Source organism: Solea senegalensis, unplaced genomic scaffold, assembly GCF_019176455.1.
Source record: "Solea senegalensis isolate Sse05_10M unplaced genomic scaffold, IFAPA_SoseM_1 scf7180000016032, whole genome shotgun sequence".
In the NCBI taxonomy this organism is placed as follows: domain Eukaryota; kingdom Metazoa; phylum Chordata; class Actinopteri; order Pleuronectiformes; family Soleidae; genus Solea; species Solea senegalensis.
In genome coordinates, this window is record NW_025321558.1 from 17,003 (window position 1) to 37,152 (window position 20,150).

At 41.1% G+C, this 20,150-nt stretch overlaps 1 protein-coding gene across 3 annotated transcripts; it reads left to right on the forward strand.

The window, feature by feature from the left end:
- The first annotated feature begins 441 nt into the window (after positions 1-441).
- tango6 (transport and golgi organization 6 homolog (Drosophila)) lies at positions 442-19,115 on the forward strand. Of its 3 annotated transcripts, none has more exons than XM_044017920.1 (15): positions 442-733; positions 1,360-2,021; positions 2,242-2,364; positions 2,590-2,743; positions 6,279-6,373; positions 7,031-7,193; positions 7,693-7,760; positions 9,649-9,761; positions 10,452-10,628; positions 10,862-11,015; positions 16,459-16,662; positions 17,424-17,567; positions 17,642-18,067; positions 18,714-18,771; positions 18,871-19,115. In XM_044017920.1, the coding sequence occupies exons 1-15, from the start codon at positions 682-684 to the stop codon at positions 19,056-19,058; spliced, it is 2,781 nt and encodes a 926-aa protein (XP_043873855.1). In that variant the 5' UTR covers positions 442-681; the 3' UTR covers positions 19,059-19,115. The 3 variants fall into 3 exon arrangements, with proteins under 3 accessions (XP_043873855.1, XP_043873853.1, XP_043873856.1); XM_044017918.1 differs by having other exon boundaries at positions 6,279-6,385; positions 18,871-19,114; XM_044017921.1 differs by having other exon boundaries at positions 1,360-1,997; positions 6,279-6,385; positions 18,871-19,114.
- The last annotated feature ends 1,035 nt before the right edge of the window (positions 19,116-20,150 follow it).

Here is a 20,150-nt window from a genome sequence, read left to right on the forward strand (position 1 = left end):
TTAAGACCCTTTACTTTAGGTTGGTTTTTCAAAGTCTATTAATCTGACCTAGAAATTATGAGTGATGCACAAAATGTTCACCTTGACCACATGTGGCTCTGGAGGCCCCTGGTATAGACCATAGTATTTGACCACACCTGTTGAATATTGTATTCAGGCTTTGGTCTTGGCCCTGTTTGACATTTTTGTGATTTACTACCCTCTATAGGGTGTGTGTGTGTGTATATGTATATGTGTGTGTATATATATATATATATATAGTGTATATTACACACACACACACGTTAATATAGTGTGTGTATAGCTATAGTCACTCCAATTCTGTCCTTTGCCATATTGTGTTAATAAAGTTGATTTTGAATAAACACCGGAAGTCGTCTACGCCATCTCAGCCAATCACGAAGACGATGTGCTGTGACGCATATTATCAGCGCCATTTTGGGACGTTCAAGCCAAAAACACAACAGTCACGTGCGTTTACGTCTACATTTAAGCGTTTAGCAGACGCTTTTATCCAAAGCGACGTACAAGAGAGGAATAAGCTACATAGAAATAGTCTAGGAAAGAGGTCTGATACAGGGTGACAGTGCCGTGGTAGATCCAAGTGCGCGTTTAGTTCTTATTTTGTAAAGCGCACGCTGACGTGCGTATGACAACGTTTGGTGTTGGTGTGATGGAGAGATGACTTCCGCTGCCGTAACCGCTTTAAACACTCTGACGAGACCCCTGAACGGTGAGTGGACAATATTCACTTCAGTGTCCATGGTTCATATGTGTTTTTTATTTAGATACGCGCGTACATTTATACGCGAGCCATACATTATTTTCTTATGTGCCAGACACTCGAGGCACATAAGAAAATATGTTTGTGAACCACTCGCTCTCCCACACCAAAGTCCATAGAGAAAATTAGTGATTTTAACATCACACACACAGGAGTTGTTGATCCACTGCTGCCTCCATCACTAAGTTCAAATGTCTTCTTTTGTCAATTGGACATTCAAACTCCTGCGTTGGGATTTAGTTCAGTGACACAAAGTGACCACACGAGCCAGCATTGGACCAACAGCTCCTGTGTCTCCGCGAGCTAAAATCACGGATTTGTTCAATGGACTTTGGTGTGGGAGAGTGAGTGATTTTCAAAATTCAAAATACAAGTCTAACAGTGAAATAATGTCGTGAATATACTTTTTATGATTGTTTTTTGATTGAATTTAGTTTTTTGACTATGTATTAGTATCTAATACAAGTAGTGCTAAACTGATGTAGAATAAATACATAGACTTAACAAGGTTACCAAGGCAATAAGAGTCACAAATACCCACTCAGTGCTTCTCTTCTTTGTGTGTTTTTCTGTAGAGGCGCGTGTGCATGATGTTCAGGCCTCGCACCAGGACACTCTGCTGGCTGCGCTGTGTGCGAACAGAGCTCTTCTCCTGGAGCAGCTGCAGGGGGACAGGGGCTTGGAGGAGGTGAGGAGGCTCAGGGAGGAGGTGATGGCAGTGGCTCAGTGGTTTTCCAGTGACACGGAGGATGCCACTTGGGGCTTTGTCCAGGAGTGTCTCCTGCTGCTCCTCGCCTTGACCCGACACCTTTCTGTTGAAGTGGAAGTCTTTAATCAGAGCCAGACTCTGGGAAACAAACACACGGCTGAGGGGGCCCCACCTTTACCCCCTGACGTTCTCAGCGTCAGCCAGCAGAAGACGCTCGGAGCTGCTCTACAGTTTGTCGTCTCTCTGGGACTCTGCCCTTACTTGGCTCCTGGAGTGGGCGTGCCTCTGGGCCACAGGTCAGTGTTCGCAGTCACGGTGGAAAAACTGGTCCACGGTGGCTCTGGATCTGCAGAGGCCACGCGCCGTCTCCTCACCACCACCAGTGTCCTGCTGCAGTTGGCAGAGCTGTCTTCTCTCGCCACCTTGGTGTTCACGCAGCATCTGGGAGACGTGATGGCGGCGCTCTGCCAGCTCGGCTACCAGCCGCACCGCGCCACAGACGAGGTGACACATAAACAACAACCACAGGTCCTTTCATTGTCTACCGCGTATGCAGCAGCCTTTAAAACCAGGACAAGTCCTGGCAGATATTTTATCATGATGTGACGATATCAAGAATTGAAGCATGTCATCATATATCGACATAATATCCACATGTTGCAAAGCACTCACGTGCCTCACTAAAGATCACGTGTCGCTTTCTTCCTCGCTTGTAACATGTTTTTTTATTTTTATTTCTTGTCTTAAGAAGCAGAATCTCACTGCTGATGAACGTCAAACCTGCAGGAACGCTCTCGGACACCTGCTTGGAAGAGTCTACCAGCCAATCGTCATCAAGGAGCTGCTGGTCCTGCAAGGTGGACCCAGACAGGTGTGAACTGCAACCAGTTGTTGACCCTTTGCTCTCCATTTTGTTTTTGTCCTGGTGTAACAGACCATAGTTTACCCCCAGTCCACAATAAACCCAGGGTTTAAGTGGCCTATCCTAGTATATACACACTAGCATAGGCCATTAGTAAGGTCACAGCTCAATAATGTGTCCTCTCTTCACAGCTCTGTTTCACCTCAGTCTAAAGCAACTGTCTAATTTTTCAAGTGCGTTGCAGGGGGAGGCCTCGGTGGGTCCAGCAGCAGCAGCAGATCAGCTCCAGCGTGGCTGAGGCGTCTGTGTGGTCAGCTGCTGTCTGAGCGTCTGATGCAGCCAAACGGTGTCCATGCTGTGGTCAGGGCCGTACTGGGAGGAGGAACTGGTGCGTAGGTCGTCAAAGCCCCAACACTGTAAAACAGGGGTGTCAAACTCATTTTTGTTCAGGGGCCACATGCAGCACAATTTGATCTCAAGTGGGCTGGACCAGTAAAAATAGTAAAATAATAGCATAATAACCTATGAACAACAAGAACCCCTTTGTTTTTTCTCCTTTGTTTTACATTCACTGAAGGATAATTTTACAAAACATGATATTTCTGTGCAATTTCAACAATATCATGCCTAAATTTACTATTTACACAACACACTGGATCTATAAAGGCACAAACATTTAGTCACGGTATCTGGAGCATTTGACATTACATTTAGATTAGTGTGAAATTTTAAAGGGGACATATTATACCCTATTTCCCCCATTAAAATAGTTCCCTGGTGTCCTAATGAACATGTCTGTGACATGCCTTGGTCAAAATACCATAAGGATGAAGCATAATAGTAGTTCAATAACCCTGCTAAGCCCGCCCCTTTCAGAACGCTCGGTTTTCGTGCATGGTCCCTTTATATGCAAATGAGACACAGCTGAATAAACTGCCACTGTATGTTACTGTATCAGACTGGAGACTGTACTCCGGAGACCTCGCCACCGCTGATCGCCACCGCCGATCACCGGCGGCGAGCAGCGAGCTGCCTAAACTGTCGCTGTATGTGTGAGTTCCATCACAGGAACAGACCTCCGACACATGGATACTTAGGGACAGCACCGCTGATCGTCAGCTTGCCGGAGCACCGGAGCTGGTCAGCGATAGCGATCAGCGGTGCCGAGGTCTCCGGAGCACAGTCACCGGTCTGATACAGCTGTCCCTATGCCCCTAAATGATTTTCACAGAGAGTGCAGCACCGCTGATCGCCACCGCTGATCGTTTGCTGACTTTATCCGGCACATTAGCTTCATATATAAAATCCTCTGTAAAACACTGTGCTCCACTGTGCAGCCACCACCAGCACACTTGTCCCTCCGCGTTGACATAATACCCTCTTCCTCCCTCGCCTACACTCTCACAGGGACAAGGTGGAGCTAAGGTGGAGCTCTCGAAGTAAACTTACTGGTGGGGCGGTAACATTCGCGGTGAAATGCGCATGGTGCCGTCATAAGCGCAGAGAATTCAAGTGAATCAAGTGTTTTATCGCCTATACTTACACTAAGGAGGACCACGAAAACATGACTGAGTATTATTTTTCCACACTTTGGTGACTGGTAGGGCCTCCAGAGTCCCAAATATAAGTATTGAAATGGTTAAGAAGTTGATTTTGCATAATATGTCCCCTTTAACAAATTCATCCTGTGGGCCGATTGGACCCTCTGGCGGGCCGGTTCTGGCCCCCGGGCCGTTTGTTTGACACCCCTGCTGTAAAACATTAAAGGCTTCATATAATACTCTATTTCTCCAAGTTAAACTAGTTCCCTGGAGTCCTAATGAACATGTCAGTGACATGCTTTGGTCAAAATACCATAAGGATGAAGCACCATAGCAGTTCAATAACCCTGCCAAAACCGCCCATTTCAGAACGCTTGGGTTTGTGCATGGTCCCTTTACATGCAAATGAGACACAGGCAAACACACACCCACATCTTCCAGGGGGTTTCTGATTTGTCCTTTTTACTGCGCTCACTCAGCTCCTGTTCCCTCCGCTCCATTCCTCTCCCCCTCCCTCCACTAGTTCTCTGACAATCACAGGAAGAGACATCCTACATAAGGATCAAGCCGAACACTGTCCAACTGTAAATCAGTTAAAAACACTTAACAGTATTCTTTTTACACACTTTGGTGACTGGTAGGGCCTCCAGAGTCCCAAATATAAGTATTAAAATGATTAAAAAGTTGATTTTGCGTAATATGTCCCCTTTTAATGTATGCCCTTTATATCAAAGTAAGGATGTGTCTGATGAAGCCGAGTCATTTCTGTGACTGTGTAGCAAATATTGTTCTCCCAAAAATAATACTTAAACAGTCTGGATTATATGAGACTTTACATTCATATTTGTCTGATATCTGATCCAGTGGATTTGACCAGTATTGGACGGATACCACTCTTTAAGAATGTGTTTATGTGATGCTCTCACATGGTCAGGTCGCATGGAGCTAATGATGGAATTTTATTCTTAAGTCTGAAATAAGTCTGAAATCTTTAGAATGTATCTTTATACGTTTCTGTCCACTATTTTTATTCCTTTAATTGAGTTGTTTGGTCCCGAAAATATTGATGAGTGTCTCTCTGGAAACTCTGGAAATGATGACGTTTTCAAACGTCTTGTTTTTGTCCACAAACTGATTGATGTCCTCCTCCTCTTCGTTTGTTTCTAAAGATATTAGCTGTTTCTCAATATCCATACTTGTGTACTTCTGTACTTGTGAAAACGTCATCAGCCTCAGTCCAAGTTCTGTTCCAATTCTCAAGTAAGCGAACAGCGAGGACGGTTCTCAAACCCGGAAGTGTTCTTGCTCCGCCCATTTTTACCAAGTATGCATCGGAGGTGACTTAAGCGTACTTGGGATGGCCATGTATCCCAGAATACATTTCAGCGGAGCATAGCAGCAGATAATAGAAATATAAATCTGAAATAAATATTTTCCTGTGTCCCGGAACAAAGTTTTAACATCATTTGGGGCGAGAAATGAGTCATCTAGAATTCAAACATGTGGTTTGTGTATGAAGATATGACATATTTATAGTTTGTCAGCGACGTTTGTCAGAGGTGATCAGCTCCGCCTCCGGAATCTAGGTGCTCACAGTGCCCGGCACAGAGCAGCGTTACCTCGGCCTGTCCTGATGACATCATGACGTCTCTGTCATTAGATGCTCGGTGTGATCCATAGATTTGTTGTTGATGTGTTATTTTGTTTTTAATGGAAACATTTTGACCTGACATTTTAAAAGTTTGTATATTATTAATGTTTTATTTATTTTAACTTTGAATTTTATTTTGATTTATATTTTAGATGTATATTAAAGTCGCATGTATCTGTATTTAAACATAATATGTAAATATTAGATATGTAGAGTATTATATATTTGTACATGTTATATATTTATAGAGTAGTGTGTGTATGTATATATATATATATATATATATATATATATATATATATACACATACATATACACATACACACACTACTCTCTATATTTATAGAGTAGTGTGTGTATGTGTGTGTACATATATATATATACACTACTCTACAATGCTGTAATATATCTATTTTCCACTTTGTGCTGTATATTTTAATAGAGAGTTAAATATTTAAAAGTATTTCATATGTTCATTTATCAACACCATAGGTGGCGGTAATGAGGCTGCAGCACTTGGCGCCAGCCACCATTCAAACAGCAGAACAATACATACATACTTGCTTACTTGAGTATTGAGAAACAGCCACATACTTGTGTACTCCTGTACTTGTCAAGTATATACTCCCAGCATACTTCTCAAGTGTATACTTCCCTTCCTTCCTTGAGTATTGAGAAAAGGCCATTGACTTTCCTGTAAAGTTAAGTGTAACACTTCTTCTGTCCTGTAGGGGGCGAGTCTGACTGGAGAAAGTGTGACAGTGTGGCCAGGATCCTGGTGGCTTGCCCTCAACAGTCTGCCTCAATGGACAGTTACTATGGACAAGTGTGTCCTCGGGTCAGACACACACACACATACTTTTAAGTAGAATTTTGAAATTAGAAGTAGATTTTGGAATTATAAATAGATTTTGGAATTATAAGTAGGTTTTGGAATGTAGTTTTGGAATTATAAATAGATTTTGGAATTATAAATAGATTTTGGAATTATAAGTAGGTTTTGGAATTATAAGTAGGTTTTGGAATTATAAATAGATTTTGGAATTATAAGTAGGTTTTGGAATTATAAATAGATTTTGGAATTATGAATAGATTTGGAATTATAAATAGATTTGGAATTATAAATAGATTTTGGAATTATAAATAGATTCTGGAATTGTGTTTGTGTGGTTTTTTTTCAGCTTCTTAATTGTGAATATTTCCTGGTTACTTTGCTCCATAAACAAAGAAAACATTCAAATTCAATCATTTTAGTTTTTGGACAAAAACAAGAAATTCGAGAGCATCATCATTCCAGGTTTGACAAGCACTGATCAATGTTTTCTGACATTTTATGGAGAACAAATGAATAAGATAATATAACTGACAGATGAAGAGGCTATGATAATGATCTGTGTAAAAAAGTGTAATTGTCCTTTAATTACCATACTCCTTGCGCCACGTTATAATTTGTTTCCTGAATGAGTATTTTTGTGTCGTGTAGATCCTCGACCTCCTGCACCACAAAGACAAGCTCACTGCCCAGCAGTTTCAGCGGGTGGCCACCAGGGCGTCGCTGTTCATGGTGCAGGAGAAGCCCCACTTTGCACAGCAGTACCTGCTCGCCCCGCTGCTCGCACCTCTCCACCGCTGCAGCACCGCCTCAGGTCAGTCATGAGAAACACAGATTTGTTGCAGGTGTCGTGAGAGTGACACAGAAATAAATAAATATTTCTTTATTTTTACTCCTACATGTAAAAATGTTTTAAAAGAAAGTAAAACCTCTCTGAGATTAGAAAGTCAGAATTCTGAGGTTGTCTCAAATTCAGAATTCTGAGATTAGGAGATTAAAGTCAGACTAATGAGATTAAATTCAGAGTTATGTGAAAAAAATTGATCAGAATTCTGAGGGAAGAAAGTTGGAATTCTGAAATTAAAGTCCATAATTCAAAATTCTGAGATTAAAGTCAGATTTCAGAATTCTGAGATTAAAGTCAGAAACTCTGAATTCTGAGATTTAGGTCAGAATTCATGCTGTTTTATTTAATTTTTTTCCAATGTGGCCCTAATACTCTTCGGTATAATCCATGGACAAAAGTAGAGGTTGTTCCATTGCGGTTGTTTATTTATTACGAGCAGGATTAAATGTATGCGTGTGTTTTCCAGGTGAAGGTGGACGCTCTGCTGCTGTGGACGAGTGTGAGCTGACGCGCTGTGTGGAGGACACGTACAAGGTGAGGACACATCACACACACGCACACGCACACAGGGATAGTTCAGGTTTTCTCTATAATTCAAGAACAAAAAAATATATATTTTCGGTATCGTCATATGATGGAAAAGTGTATGTGTTGACCAGTGATTATTAAAAGCTGTTGCACTGATAATCATCATATTTATTATATTGAATACATTTGTGAAACACACCAAATATTATATTATGTATTCCATATATATATATATATATATATATATATATATATATATATATATATATGTGTATATATGTATATGTATATATATATATGTATATATATATACATACATTCATTTATATACATTACATTACATGTCATTTAGCAGACGCTTTTATCCAAAGCGATAAGTGCATTTAAACATTTGGGTACAAACAAGAGCTACAAGTAAGTAAGTGCTTTGTGATTAGTAAGTGATTTTATTCGGCGGCGGAAGATGTGGAGGCTTTCCGCTGTCCGGATGTCGATGGGGTGTTCGGTCCACCATTTGGGAGCTAGGACAGTGAACAGTCTTGAGTTCTACGAATGCCTCTGCGATCCTCTCAGTGAGGGGGCAGCAAGCTGGTTTGCCAATGCAGAGCGGAGTGGGCGGGCTGGGGTGTAGGTTTTGATCATGTCCTGGATGTAGGCTGGACCGGATCAATTTGTAAGCATTAGAGTCTTGAAGAGGATGAGAGCAGTTACAGGAAGCCAGTGAAGGGAGCAGAGGAGCTGTGTAGTGTGGGAGAATTTTGGTAAGTTGAAGACCAATCGAGCTGCTGCATTCTGGATGAGTTGCAGAGGTCGTATGGCACACGCAGGGAGACCAGCCAGTAGGGAGTTGCAGTAATCCAAGCATGAGATGACAAGAGCCTGGACCAGAACCTGTGCCGCCTTCTGGGTTAGAAGAGGCCGTATATACATATATATATATATATATATATATTATATATATATATATATATACACATACATGTGTATATATATATATATATATATATATATATATATATATATATATATATATATATATATACATATTACATTACATTACATGTCATTTAGCAGACGTTTTTATCCAAAGCGACTTACAAAAGTGCATTTAAACATTTGGGTACAAATAAGAGCTAAAAGTAAGTAAGAGCTTCAAGTAGATCAAACTATGAAGTGCTAGTCATAAGTGCGATGGACAGGTTTTTTGTTTTTTTTTCTCTTTTTTTTTGTTGTCGTCTTAGTTGAGGTAGAGTTGGAAGAAATGTGTTTTTAGTCGGCGGCGGAAAATGTGGAGGCTTTCAGCTGTCCGGATGTCGATGGGGAGATCGTTCCACCATTTGGGAGCAAGGACAGTGAACAGTCTTGAGTGCCTCTGCGATCCTCTCAGTGAGGGAGCAGTGAGCCAGTTTGCCGATGCAGAGCGGAGTGGGCGGGCTGGGGTGTAGGTTTTGATCATGTCCTGGATTTAGGCTGGACCGGATCCGTTTGTAGCATGGAACGCAAGCACTAGAGTCTTGAAGCGGATGCGAGCAGCTACAGGAAGCCAGTGAAGGGAGCGGAGGAGGATATGTATATATATATATATATATATATGTATATGTATATATATATATATATGTATATGTATATATATATATGTGTATATATATATATATATATATATATATATATATGTATATGTATGTATATATATGTATATATATGTATATGTATATATATGTATATATATATATGTATATGTATACATAAATATATGTATATATATATGTAAAAAAGCTGAGAGAAAAGGCTGAGAGAAAGTGACTAGGAAATGAAGTATTTAGACAAAACATTTTAGTTTGATTCAGGCAAATGATTAAATCTGTGACTCTGACTGTGTGTTGTTTTGTGTCAGATCTGTGTGGTTGGAAACAGTCCATCAGCTCCTCTTCTCAAAGCTCTGGAGGAAGTTCTCCCTGTTGTCTTCACACTCTTCTGTTTCACCAAGCGGAACGTCTCACACCTACGGTAAAATCCTCTCACACATCCACTGGGATCTGTGTGCAGCTTATGTTTCAGTACATGAACAGGATTTTTTAAGTGTGGTGATTTAAAGTGCTTAACACACACACACACACACACACACACACTAATTTAAACCACTAATCAATAGACTCAGCTCATAAAATCTGCTTCAGTTGAAGTCTACTATATCTACGTCGCATGATCATGTCTTTATCTCACTGTGAGACAGACCTTTCCTTGTGGAAACTGAAGTTTCTAAACCACTCACTCTCCCACACCAAAGTCTATAGAGAAAATCAGTGATTTTAACATCACAGCACACAGGAGTTGTTGATCCACTGCTGCCTCCATCACTAAGTACAAATGTCTTATTTTGTGAATTGGCATTTGAAATATTTCATTTTGACTTAATTCAGTGACATAAAGTGACCACACAAGGCAGCAGTAGACCACCAGCTCCTGTGTGCTGTGATGTTAAAATCACTGATTTTCTCTATGGGGTTTGGTGTGGGAGAGTGAATGGTTTACAAACGTCTGTCTCACAGTGAGATAAAGACGTTGTGAGAGAAGATGTTCTTAAAGATATCTGACGTTTGTTTTATGACACAAGTCTTTTTTTCAGTGGCAAAAATCTGTTATTTTGTGATTCATTGTTTTGTGGAACTGATAACGAGCTCCCTTTGTGCTCCACAGCGCCCCCTGTCAAGACATTTTGTTGTGGTACCTGAGCTGTACGGCGTCGTCTGTCGCGCTATCGGCACTGAAGCAGCTCTCAGGTCTGCAGCGGTGGCAGAATGAGGCTGCCGCCCACTGCCACTTCACTCCAGGCAGTGAGGGAGGAGCCAAGTTTGACGCCACAGACGGAATCAGGTGAATGACACGGAATATGATACGTGATCTATGTCCCACAGAAACGAGTATATATCACAATGCTCTTTGACTGATCATTACTTTCACACGTACAAGCTGTGCAAAGAATGATGTCCAACATAAGGGTTCAAACGACACCAAACTACATGAAATAAGAAATAAATGTCACATGTCTTTGAATTTCTTAAAGATATCGTCCTCAATGTGTCCTCACTTCTCTGTTCCTCTCTCAGTGCTGCTGCCACTGATGATGAGGATGATGAGGAGGAGGAGGCTCTGTATGAGAAGCTGTCTGAGGAGCAGTGGAGGCTGGAGTGTCTAATGTCTCTGCTGAGTGAGCTCACAGCTTCTGATCTGCCCGGAGACTTCTTCTTACACCTGCTGCAGGTGAGTGAGTGAATGAATGAGTGTGTGTGAGTGAGTTGTCTTTCAAGTGGAAGGTTGTGGGTTAAATTTCTGACTCGTCTACATTTGTCCTTGAGCAAAGGCACTTCCTTCTTTTCTCTTTTTTATACACACACAAACCACCCCCCACCCGACTGGACCAAAATAATAATAATAAAAACAACAATTATAATTAAAGCACAAATAAATTAACAGGATTTCAATGAGGGACAACATGACTTCAGAGGTCTCTCTGACCAGCCAAGTGAACCTTAGTGTGGGCCCAAGACGCAAGATTCCTAAAATCTTTTAGTCCACCAAAGTCTTGGGAAGCTCTTGTAGACTATTGAAATATGACCAAAAAGATTTCCAAACAGAATGAAATTTGTCTGAGCGTCTTATTGCAAATTCAATCTTCTCCAAATGTAAAAATAGCATTACGTCTTTCAGCCACTGTGCTGCAGTGGGCAGTCTATGTGATTTCCAATGAAGTAAAAATTTGCCTTTGTGCCAGCAAAGAAACAAATGCTATGATGTTGAGTTGCTTCTTGGTCAAGTTTGTTTCCATCATTGCACAAGGTTTTAAAGTGACTCCAAGGACTTTAGACAGTACATCAAACATGTCAGACCAATACCCTGTCCGCAAATGGCAAGACCAAAACATGTGTCAAATCTGCCACACTCACATGTAGGGCTGAACGATATGGACAAAATTTCATATCTCGATATTCATGCCAGATATCTTGATATCGATATGATATGTTATGACTACGGGTTCAGTGAAAACCAAGCATTTTTCAGATAAATAAAAATACATTAGACTGTGGAAACTTTCCACATGGAAAGTGCAGTTTTATTGATGAGAACTGACTGTGAGACGGTGTACACGGGTACCATGTCTTTTGCAATGTGGTATGTTATAGCGTCTGTACCGCATTTATGTCTGCTGGACGTCGACTCATACAGTGTAACGCTACTGAACGCATCAGTAAACACACTTTGCTTGGGCTTCTTTTGGGATGACTGAGAAGTCCCCGGTGTTTCTCTCATTGTAATACACTCTTCTTGCAGCATGCGATGGTGTTGTTTCAGGTGGTGAAACATGTTTGTTGTGCTACCTTGCTTCGTCGCAATTTTCGCCAAGCATGACCTGCACAACACCTCGCTCTGGTGGACATCATCCTTTTAAAATCCAAAATACCTCCAAATAATGGAGGATGATTTATGTTTTGGCACAAAATCGCCACCGGCCGCATTATCTTCCAAACTCATGTCACTTTTCTTTCCCGCTGTGTATGTCGTGTGTGTGTATGTGCGCGTCTCAGTCTCCGTCGCCCTCCAGCCCTCCTATGTTTGTCATTGGTTGGCTTCAGCTGTCGATCCACAGCAAGCATGAAATAAGGTTTGTGGTTGGCTGGCCGTAGTGGTGCATTCAAGGGCAATCGTAAAAATGATGTATATTGTGACTGCCAGAGCTGTACATGCAGGGCGAGCGCAGGGGAAAATCTATATTTTTTATATCGTTGGTTTTTCGATATGAATATCTTGAATGTTCATATCTAGATATCGATACGATAACATATATCGTTCAGCCCTACTCACATGACATCTGATACAATTACAGGAAGTGCTATTGTTTACTCTTTTCAAAGCTTCAGTCCAAATATCTTCTGAGATTTCAGTTCCAAGGTCTTTCTCCCATTTATTTTTAATCTCGTCCAGCTTGGCATTGTCCATTGACATGGATCCCTACTTTTGAATCCAGATATCAATTTGTCAAGTTGAAAGAAAAAGGATTTTGTCAAGAAAATAGGAATACATTGAAAAAAAATAAAAATCTCAGCAGAACGTTCATCTTAACACAGTTCACTCTGCCTTCTAAAGTCAGATGTAAAACATCCCATCTTTGTAAGTCTGATTTGAGTTTAGAAATGAGTGGGGCAAAATTTCCATCAAAAAGGTTTTTAAATGAAGGGGTTACCCAAATATTTAAATCCTGATCTAGAAATATGAAATGGCAGAGCATGGTCTGGGATTTGCATAGCTAATTTCTTTAAAGGTAAACATTCACTTTTTGTTAAGTTAAGTTTGTAGCCTGAGATCTGACCAAAATGATGTAACACTGAAACAATTGTACCGCTACATTGCAGAGGATCTGATATGTAAAGCAGCATATCATCTACATATAACAGCAACTTAAATTCCAATCCCCATCTACTAATACCATGTATTTTATTTATATACTTGAGGACCAGAGCTAATGGTTCTATTGCGAGTGTGAATAATTAAGGGCTCAGTGGGCAACCCTGTATGGTGCCTCTAGACAGAGAAAAATTTTGGGAGCGCATGATTTGTAACAACTGAGGCATGAGGGTAAGAATAAAGCAGTCGGATCCACTTGATAAATGTCCACACTGAGAAGCATCCCTACCTGGCTTTAACAAAAGAGTTATGGATGCGTCATTAAGGGAATCAGGCAATTTGCCCTGGGACAATTCATCAACAAACATATCTAACAGCAGTGGGGTTAGCTGATGAGAGAATTTCTTATAAAAGTCAATTGGGAAGCCATCTGGCCGTAGAGATTTTCCATTTTGCGTGGCAGAGATGGCAGAGCTAACCTCCCTCAATTCCAGTGGTTCATCCAGATACTCTCTTTGGTTAGAAGATAGAAAATTATGAAACAGTGACCTTCCTTCAGTGATTCTGAAGTTACACAAGTCAAAATAGAAGTCTTTAAAAATATCATTTATTTTTAAGGGGTCTGTTGTGGTCCTCCCTGTTAGATCTTCAATTTGAGATTTAATCTGTGCTGCTGGATTTAAATTGATGTGCCAAGAGACGCCCTGATTTTTCCCCATGTTCATAATATAACCCACGCGATCTCATAATAAGACGTTCCGTTTCAGAGGTAGAGATTAAGTTATACTGAGATTGTAACGATATTCTCTCCTTATGAAGAAAGGACTCGGAGAAGTGGAATACTTACTATCCAATTCAAATATGGCATCAATTAACTGTTGTTTCTGTCTCTTTCTTTCCCTATTACGATGAGAAGAATAGGCTATTATTTTTCCCCTAAGATAGGCTTTAAGCGTTTCCCATAGCAACGATGGGGACACAGAATCCATTTTAGTTTCCAAAAAAGTATTTATGGCATTACCAATTTACCAAACGCCACTGAGGACGGCTACTGTAGTTTTGGTGAAAGCTGAGATCCAATAATACGGGGGCAAATCCGATTCTACAACAGCAGAATAATCAACCGTCTCCACTGAGTTCAAAAGTTTTTTTATCAATAAAAAAATAATCGATCCTAGTATAAGTGTGATGCACGTTAGTAAAAAAAAAGAAAACATCTTACTGAGGGGATTCAAATGCCACCAAGGATCCACACATGCTGCATGGCTGAAAAATTCTGAAAACTTACAGGCTATTTTAGAGAGAGTCTGCGCTCTGTGTGCAAAAGACTTCATGGTCGCAAGTTCAACTCAACCCCTGGCAGGTTGTACTCCATCTGGGTATAATAATTCCCTTGTAAGTTGCTTTAGATTATAGTGTCTGCTAAATGACATGTAATGTAATGTAATGCAGCAAGTTTTTCACACCTGGATTTGGGGATCCTCTGCCATTCTTCCTTGCAGATCCTCTCCAGTTCTGTCAGGTTGGATGGTGAACGTTGGTGGACAGCCCTTTTCAGGTCTCTCCAGAGATGCTCAATTGGGTTTAGGTCAGGGCTCTGGCTGGGCCAGTCAAGAATGGTCACAGATTTGCTCCAAAGCCATAAAATAAACTTTTTTGATGTTAGTAAATGGCTGCAATGAAACAAAGAGTGAAAAGTTTAAAGGGTTCTGAATACTTTCCGTACCCACTGTATTCACCAATAAAACTGGTGTATGGAAAAAGTTACCCAGACACTATAACACAACGGCCTTGCGGATCAGATGTAAAGCTAAAAGAAGTGAATTGAATATTTTTCTGTATATTATTGCTGTATATCTAACACCATCATAGCTGGTAATAGTACACAGTGAAATCCAAAAAGTTGACAAACAACAAAAAAAACAATAAAATAAAAGGTCCAGTCTACCCATTTAACCCCAACAAAACCCACCCCTCCTTATCTCCACTAAACTAGCAGCACACAGGATTCGACCCTTTTCTAAACGCTTCCAAAAACTCAGTTTCGTTTCCAATAACCTTGCTCTCTAGAGAGCCCCTGAGTTATGACAAAATAAATGAAAAAAAAAAAAAAGTACTTACAAACTTTAAGATAACAAACCAACAACCAAGGTCCACTGAAACATGTAGAGCCTATAGCTCTGCAGTCCGTGTGCTAGTTCGTTTCAAATGTTGCCACTCTAGCATACTTTACCCAATGTTGATGAAAGAATGTAGCTTTAATCCCCCTGCCGAACTATTGATTTTTCTCTGAACTTTTTGGGAGTAGAAGGTCTTAGCATCCGCTATTGTCTCAAACTAGTGTCCCCTCCATAGGTCACATGTAGACGTGCAGGGTAGAGCAGCCTGAACTGAATTCCCTTCCGATAAAGAGCCGCTTTGACGTTCTTGAAGGATGCCCGCTTCTTAGAGAGAATAGTGCTAAGGTCAGGGTAAAACCTCAGGGTATTTCCCTCGTACATCACGTCGTTCTGCCTTGCCCAATGCAGAGCTCGCTCGCGGTCTTGAAATCTGTGGAAGGTGACGATGATGGGTCTGGGTGACTGGCCCTTTTTAGGTTTCTGTGCCAAAGCCCGATGCGCACGTTCCAGTTCTGGCGGTGAAGTGAATAGGTTCCCCATGTTATCCTTCAAAAGTGTGGAGACAAATGAAACCATGTCTGAGTCCCCTTTGGTTCGCTGTCCTCAGGCACATTAATAATACGAAGATTTGCTCTCCTAGACCGGTTCTCCATGTCATCAATGCGATCCACCAGTGTAGCATTCAGAGTTTGCAATTCGGTGACAGCTTTCTCAGCCTTAAACAGTGCATCGAAGTTATCGCCTGCTGTGGTCTCCACCACAGCGACCCTCCGCCCGAGTGTGTCCACCATCTCATGGAAATTCGCTATAGATGCCTGGTCGTTAGCATTAGCAGCGGTCGCCATGTTAGCTACTTTGCCACTTAGCGTCAGGCTGGGCTTCTTCGTCTCAGATTCCTTCTTTGGCATGTTCCCGCAACCAAAAAAAAAAGTTGTAGTAACTGAAAAAATAAACTTATGAAACTATTTCTCCGACGCAAGTTTGTGTATAAAGGAGTTTTAAGGTAGTGATGGTCAAATCCTCAGGAGACTCTCGTTCGCACGTCCTGTCCCTACATGTCCCAAACCGGAAGCCCAGAGGAAGTGTTTATAATATATATATAATATCAATAACAGAGTAAAGTACACATACGTGAGTATTACAGTAAAGAAGTATTTGTAAAAAAAAGGACTTTCCTCCCCCAGGAGCTGACCAGCTGGACAGCTGCAGCACACGATGCCAAGGAGGACGAGTGTGACCTGGACGTGTCGGCCATGACGCTCCTGGAAGTGGAGCAGCAGCTGCTGAGTCGCGGCAAGAGGCGGGGCCAGCGGCTGGTGTTACTGCAGGTGCTCGCTGTGATGGTGGAGTCTGTGCAGCACAGTGTGCTCCTGAGAAAACCCACGCAGGTGAGGATGACGACAACGCCCCCTACAGGCAGAGCAGCCGTTTAGCAAGTCCAAATTTAGTAGGATGTTAGGTGGCTTGTCATAGAATCTTCGTCAGTTTAAGTCTACGATATCTTTAAGAACACGTCCATGTTTTTATCTCACTGTGAGACAGACTTTTCCAGCAGGAAACTGAAGTTTGTAAACCACTCACTCTCCCGCAGATAAGATCACTGATTTTCTCTATGAGGTTTGGTGTGGGAGAGTGAGTGGTTTACAAACTTAAGAAGAAAATATTCACATTTAAGAAGCTGAAAAATGACACAAGGAAAAGTCTGTCTCACAGTGACATAAACACGAGAACATGAGTTAATCTGACAGATTTCATCATTTGAGTTTGAGGTTACCTTGAATAATCAACCAGATTAACCACCACAATACTATCTTCACACAGATGTTTCCTGTTTGTATTTAGCAGGTGATTTGATCTAAATTGCTGAACAGTGGTGTTCACTCAGCCTCTGGGAATCATCACCACTTTATTTAAAGATATCCCTCTGTGATCCTGTGGGATTTCTCATTATGGACACAAGCCTTTGCTGAGTCGCGGCACCACACAAGAAAAACCTGTGTCTGGTTTTATTTTTAGACGTTGACCCGTGGAGACGTCTTTATAAGGACTGAGTGTTCGCTGCAAACACTTCCTCATATTTGTTTTCAGTTTGAGCCACATGCTTTTGAGATGTAGGTCACTGTATCTGTGTTTGTGTTTCTATATCCAGGTTGTGGATTTTATCGTGTCTCTGGTTCAGAGAGCCTGTGTGGCTCTGGATCAGGACCATGACCTGAGTCTAGAGAACCCAGTGGAGAGCCAGACCCTGAGCATGGGGATGGGCCTGGTGGCCACTCTGCTGTCTGGACCTCCGGTAAGCAACACCACAACATCCTTCATGGCCGTGTGAATGTGTGAACTTTACTGTAACACTTTTCCATATTCCAGCTCTGTGCAGGGGAGTACACCTGTATGTCGAGGTTGCTGCCACCACTGGAGACGCTGGCTGAGAAACACCCTGAGGTCGTCATCCAGGAGCTGGCGTCCAACCTCAGAGCTGTCATCGCGACTCACGGCGCTTACAGGCCTGAAAACGCCACCGCTGCTGCGACCCGGACCCCCAGGAGACCAGAGACCAGGGACGGCTTGAAGCAGCAGAAGATGCAAACCGAGGGAGAGAAGTCAAGGACGAGTCCACGGTCAACCGCCACAGACGTTAAATCATCTCTGTCCTCGACCAAACCCTTCTCTGATTGGATGTTAGAGGCATGTGACCCAGACGTACCGACCAGAGTGTTCGCCCTGAGGGTCCTGACCCAGATGGTGCAAAATAAAAACCCAGAAGCTCTTCACGTCCAGGAGAAAGTGGTCACGGTCAGTCATTTTTTCACTCACTCTCCCACACCAAAGCCCATGGAGAAAATCAGTGATTTTAACATCACACACACAGGAGTTGTTGATCCGCTGCTGCCTCCATCACTCAGTTCAAATATCTGATTTTAATGAATTCGGCTTTTGAAAGAATTAATTTAGACTTAACTTCAGTGACACAAAGTGACCACACGAGGCAGCAGAGGACCAGCAGCTCCTCTGTCCCCGCAGCTAAAATCACTGATTTTCTCTCTGGGCTTTGGGAGAGTGAGTGTGTGTTGTGGTTTTTCTATGGGGGACAGAGCTTTTCTCCAGGGACTCGTTAAGGTGGGAGAGAAGACGACAGCTCATGTGTTATTCTCTGTCATCATCTGTGTGTGTGTGTGTGTGTGTGCACGCCCTTCTCTCCACCTCCTTTATTGTTTTTTTCTCTTTCTTCAAGGACCTCTTGTCTCACCTGAGGGTTTTTTTGTTTTATTCCCTTTGTTCACCGATGTCATTTCATGTAAATGTATTCCATGTGCTTCTGTTCAGTGTGAAGGATCCACAGCTGTGTTTTATTATTCTATCAAATATCATGTGTTATCTTATTTTTTACCAGGATCTATCTGTGTGTGTGTGTGTGTGTGTGTATGTGTGTCTTTTTCAGCTTTTCTTAGAAAACCTGGAGCACGACGACTCCTTCGTTTACCTCTCAGCCATCCAGGGTAAATCACCTCTGACTGTATGACTGTGAATCTGAGTGTGACTTAAGCACAGGTGTAGTCTGTTCCATCCACTGGATAAAGAGCATGAATTGTGTTCAGGGCTGGCGGTGCTCGCTGATTCCTTCCCTGAGAAGATCCTGCAAAGGCTCCTGAGAGACTTTCAGCACAGTCCATCTCTGCCAACGTCTGAGCCGCAGCGATCGCTGGAAACACGCCTGAAAGTGGGTGAAGTCCTGATGAGGGCGAGCAGGGCCATGGGTGAGCATTTGCTGCTGTTTTGTTGCTAATATTGAACGTTAAAGGGTCGGTGGTCAGTGTTTGTCAAACCTGCACATGATGATGTTCTCAGAAAATATTCACATTTAAGAAGCTGAAAAATGACAAAGTAGAAAATATCCACATTTAAGAAGCTGAAAAACGACAAAGTAGAAAATATCCACATTTAAGAAGCTGAAAAATGACAAAGTAGAAAATATTCACATTTAAGAAGCTGAAAAATGTCAGAAAGAAGAAAATATTCACATTTAAGAAGCTGAAAATGATAGAAAGTAGAAAATATTCAAATTTAAGAAAAATGACAAAAGTAGAAAATATTCACAAGACTGTAGAAGTAGAAAATATTCACATGAAGAAAAAATGATAGAAAGTAGAAAATATTCACATTTAAGAGCTGAAAATGACAGAAAGTAGAAAATATTCACATTTAAAGAAGCTGAAAATGTCAGAAAGTAGAAAATATTCACATTTAAGAAGCTGAAAAATGACAGAAAGTAGAAAATATTCACATTTAAGAAGCTGAAAAATTAGAGAAAGTAGAAAATATTCACATTTAATAGTAGAAAAAGTAGTAAACATTCACATTTAAGAAGGTGAAAATGACAGAAAGTTGTAAATGTTCACATTTAAGAAGCTGTAAAAAGACAGAAAGTAGAAAATAATCTCATTTAAGAAGCTGAAAAATGTGACAAAGTAGAAAATATTCACATTTAAGAAGCTGAAAAAATGATAGAAAGTAGAAGTATCCACATTTAAACTGAAAAAATACAGAAAAGTAGAAAAATATTCACATTTAGAAGCTGAAAAAATGACAGAAAGTAAAATATTCACATTTAAGAAGACTGAAAAATGACAGAAAGTGAAAATATTCAAATTAGAAAGCTTAAAAATGACAAAAAGTATAAAATATTCACATTTAAGAAGCTAAAAATGATAGAAAGTAGAAAATATTCACATTTAAGAAGCGGAAAAATTATAGAAAGTAGAAAGTATCCACATTTAAAAGCTGAAATTGACAGAAAGTAGTAAATATTCACATTTATGAAGCTGAAAATGATAGAAAGTAAGAAAATATTCACATTTAAGAAGCTGAAAAATGACAA